At 42.0% G+C, this 4,182-nt stretch overlaps 2 protein-coding genes across 4 annotated transcripts in view; one reads left to right on the top strand and one right to left on the bottom strand.

Moving 5' to 3' along the window:
- The window catches only part of LRRC49 (leucine rich repeat containing 49), a 127,980-nt gene extending 125,395 nt beyond the window's left edge, over positions 1–2,585 (bottom strand). For 2 of the 3 annotated variants that reach the window (XM_003784475.1, XM_003784474.2), the window contains exons 1-2: positions 2,120–2,585; positions 1,429–1,485 (exon numbers count right to left, since the gene is read on the bottom strand). Coding sequence is in view for 2 of the 3 variants with exons in the window: in XM_003784474.2 (XP_003784522.1) it covers positions 1,429–1,485; positions 2,120–2,167 (105 nt within the window). In the remaining variant the exon portion in view is untranslated. The remainder of the gene's footprint in view (positions 1–1,428; positions 1,486–2,119) is intronic. The other variant, XM_003784476.2, reaches the window with a different exon arrangement.
- A 201-nt stretch (positions 2,586–2,786) lies between these two features.
- THAP10 (THAP domain containing 10) lies at positions 2,787–3,234 on the top strand. Its single transcript, XM_003803982.1, is given in 4 exon segments — positions 2,787–2,919; positions 2,922–2,973; positions 2,975–3,058; positions 3,060–3,234. Coding segments are annotated over 4 exon segments (444 nt in total).
- The last annotated feature ends 948 nt before the right edge of the window (positions 3,235–4,182 follow it).

Raw genomic sequence — 4,182 nt, 5'->3', positions numbered from 1 at the left:
AAAAAAAAAAAAAAAAAAAAGAAACAAAAAGCACATGACAAAAACAAAATGCTGTTAAAAAAAAAATCACTGTTCTGTTCAGTAAAATACTTTCAAATGTCCAATTATAATAAAATTGTATATTTAAGCTTTCCAGGGAGGGTTTTCACTAAATTGTTTTAAAAGAATTCTTTCATTAGGAGGACTGAAAAAAACAAAACTAAAACAACCTAAAATTAGCCACAAAAAATCCTAAATGTATAATCTCAAAAAATTATGATACCTCTCATTCTCATACTATCAACAATTTCAGGAAACACATAATCTAAAGGTATTTTTCAGAATATATGTCCACACAAAAGAAAGTGAATGGTTTGGAAGGAATTTGGATGAGTCACATAGTTCCTAGAAACATTGTAATGGTAGAAAAGGATTTGTCCAGTGAAATCAGCTAAGAAAGATTTAAAGGGAATCTATTATGCCCAATTATAATAAAGAATATTTTCAATTAATCTAGCTAACTGCTATGTATTTGAGATGATTGTTATTTTATATACATAATACACAAACACAGGCACACACACATATAATGTAATCAACTGCTGCCTGCTTGGCTTATCCTGTCCTGCAATCCACCCGCCTCATGCCCTCCTACTCTCTTCTCCTCATGCTGTTAACTGTAAATTCTTCCCTTTACTTTAGAGTTCCTCCAGGGGCATCTACTTAACAACTTGTTTTGGATACAAGTAAATTATGATTGTTGGAGGTATTCAGCTCAGTTCAGTCAAAGGAGGAAAAAGCATGCTGTGCCTTGAGTTATAGTTGTGTGGGAGGTGGGTGAGTGAGACTGCCGAGGTGAGACAGGAGCAAAAGAAAAACATGTTTATCTCAAAATCTCAAAAATTGAACCAAAATCCAGAATCCTGGAAATGCCATAGATATTATGGGCAAATAGTCTGGGAATAAAAAATATCATATTCACATTTTAACTTCTAAAAACATTAAACTTAACATATTTCCACTGCTAACCTATTTTTTCTTCCCTTATTTTAAATGGGATGCATAGACATGCTCCTCAAATTACCATGTTTTACCCATTTTAAGATACCATAAGTAATAAGACATGCCATCATTTTACCCACTATTAATGAAGAAAAAAACCTTCCCAATTAAACTATGACATGCCATTTATTTTATGAAAGATTCTGATTTCAGAAATACTCAACGTGTCAAAAAAGATACCCCTGGTAATCAGTGAAATAACATTAAGTTTTTAAAATAAGGATATTTTTGGCTTTATGTAGACAGAAAATTAGCTTTACCTTAGAAACCAAAACATACATACTTAAAATTTCAAGTTCAGAATCTACTCTTTAAATCATGCTGCTGTTAGTGTACAATATCAAACAATTTATCTTCAATTGAAACATCAATCTACTCAAACCTTACTTTGTTTTTCTCAGGAAGAGATGATGTTTGAATAACCAGATGAAGCCCACAGTTTACCTGAAATGTAAAAATTAAACCATAAAATTTGCTTTTAACTAAAATACGCATATACATATCCCCCCCCCCGCAATGGTACAAAGATATAACAAAAAATTAAAATAGAACAGTATGCTTGAATTTTTTTGTGGTAAACGAACATGTTCTGTGGATTTACTGAAAACAATAAAACCACATCTAATAATTAAAAGGTTTCACTGATTTATTTTCCAAAATGTCGGTAACAATTTAACCCTCTATTACCAGGTTTTAGACATTTGCCATTTCAGGTATAAATAAGTATCTCAATGGGACAGATGACGGAGGTAGGAGTGTCTAAGGATAAATTCACTTCTCAATTATAAAAAGAAAAAGAAAGCGATTGACAGGGTAAAAGAATTTAAATGAACCTTAGCCTTTCACAGCAAACCAGCTCCACCTTCTGGGGAAGCCAGATCCTGTACCCAACGTGCAGTATTAAATACTCTCTTTAGTGGTTTGGTCCAGCCCAAGAACGTCAACCCTCTCAGTCAGACAATAGCTTGGGTGGACCCCGCGGTCCTGACCCCAATAATACAGCCCGTCACCCTGGGACAAAGGCGCCACACAGAAAGGACGATACCAGTGGGAAGAGAGAGTAGGAGACTCAACCTACGTTGTTCGCAGCCCGGCCAGAAACAGAGCGGTATTTTCCGGGAATCATGGCAGAAGACAGTCCAGGATCTGTTAGATCGGCGTTCGAGGTGACGCTACAGCAGAGATTCAAAGAGACCGAAAGAGGTCATCTCCCAGGCAACCCGCTCCGAGTTACCATGGAAACCACCATTTCCGGTCTGGTCCTCGCCCAAATCAACAGGACAACACAGTCGTTATAGTCTCTGGTTGTATTTTGGAGAAGCTGCTGCGTCGGCACTTTCTCGTTCTATTTCGCCGTCCCGGTAAAAACAGAGCGGGAGTACTGAGAGCAGGATAAGATCGGGAAGAGGCCGACCACGTCGGTGGCTATGACAACCGCCACTTCCGGTCCGTCCCTCTTTACGGCCCGCCTCAGCACGGCCAGCGCGAAATTTGTATTCCTTTGCCGGTGTCACCTGCTCTAAGGTGAGCATCGCAGGGAGGAGAGGAAAGCCTTGCAGGTGAGCATCGCAGGGAGGCGGGGAAGCTATCACTTGGGCCCCAGTTCGGTGTTTCCGGAGACCAGAGGTTGGGAAAGAAGCAGGCCCGACCCCGAAGCGACAGGTGAAGGTAAGCCTAGCCGAGGCTGCCGAGACGAGCGCGCCGGCGTGCGGGCTCCCCGGCTCCCCGCTTCGAAGGCGGCCGCCATGCCGGCCCGCTGCGTGGCCGCCTACTGCAGCAGCACCACCAGGTCTGGGAAGTCGCTGTTCCGCTTCCCCAAAGACCGGGCCGTGCGGCTGCTGTGGGACCGCCTGGTGCAGGGCTGCCGCGCCGATTGGTACGGGGCAATGACCGCTCGGTCATCTGCTCTCACCACTTTGACCCTGCCTGTTTCGGTTATCCAGAACAAACTGCGCTTTTCCCAGCGCCTGAGGCTCGTGGCCGGCACCGTGCCCACCCTGCACCGGGTGTCCGCCCCAACCTAAGGGGGAAGAAGAGGAAGACATAGAGAGCGACCCGGAAAAGGGCGGACAGCTTCAGGCAGCCAGACATTCTGAGGCTGCCCAGGGTCCAATATCCTGTATGCGCCTCCGAGCCGAGAAGAGAGCTGCAGTTTCACAGGTAAAGAGAGACCTGAGAGTCCACCCAGGGTGATGGAAGGCCCCCTGGGCTGTGGCTAGCCCCCTCCACTTACTGTTACCTTGGGAAGGCACTTTCTCACCTGCAGAATTAGGAGTGTGCTTTAAAGGTGATCTCCAAGGTCCCATTTAGCATTAACACTTTGCATTAAGCGACCCAGTTAATTCCCGAAACTCACACACAGTCTTGTGCTTCAAAGCATTAAATTGCTTTCACTTCCTTCTCTAGAGTTTTTAAACATGCAGTGTTTAATTTGAGCCAAATCTCAAGAATTGGGGTACTTGAAACTGTGTTTGCATAACATATTACAAAAGCTGAGGAAAGTCAATTTAAGTGTCAAAAATGATGTGGGAAGGCACATGGGGAGCTATGCATGAAGATGGAGCTTGCTAATAAACAGTCCCCACCCCTAAACTTCCTTTTGATACTAGCTGCTTTAAATTAAATGTTCCTGGCCAGCTGAATTTTTCCTTCTTACCCTCCCTGCCTACTTTTCTAATCCTTAGAAACGCTGATTTTTTTGCATTCATATTTTGCATCTGGTTACTACTGCCTTCTTCCCCACTTCCCATTTTAAAGACTTCCAAACCTTATATGAGGCAATTAAACTTCATTCCTACCACCATTAAACAGATTAAATTAGACCTTATAATTGGATCTAAAAGTTGTTTATTTCTAGAGGTGGGAAGAATAAGTCAAGTGACCTGTAACTGACACTTTAGCGTTAAATATACAGAGGTATTCATAGAATTTTAGAGTTGAAGGAAATCTTAGTACTCATCTTGTCCAAAGCCACAATGTATACACTAGAAGGGTCATGTAGGAGGTTAGTAATTTCCTCAAGGGCCTGTAATTTTTAGATCAAATAATACTAACCTGCTTCCTCCATTTAAGTGAGTGCATAAGACCTTTTAATGGCATCCTGCAATTATTACAATAAAGAAAAGAATTATTAACCCAATT

The sequence above is a fragment of the Otolemur garnettii genome, unplaced genomic scaffold, assembly GCF_000181295.1.
Source record: "Otolemur garnettii isolate 467f Iridium unplaced genomic scaffold, OtoGar3 scaffold00011, whole genome shotgun sequence".
NCBI lineage: Eukaryota > Metazoa > Chordata > Mammalia > Primates > Galagidae > Otolemur > Otolemur garnettii.
The sequence above is the reverse complement of the archived record's forward strand: the minus strand, read 5'-3'. Positions and strand labels throughout refer to the sequence as shown.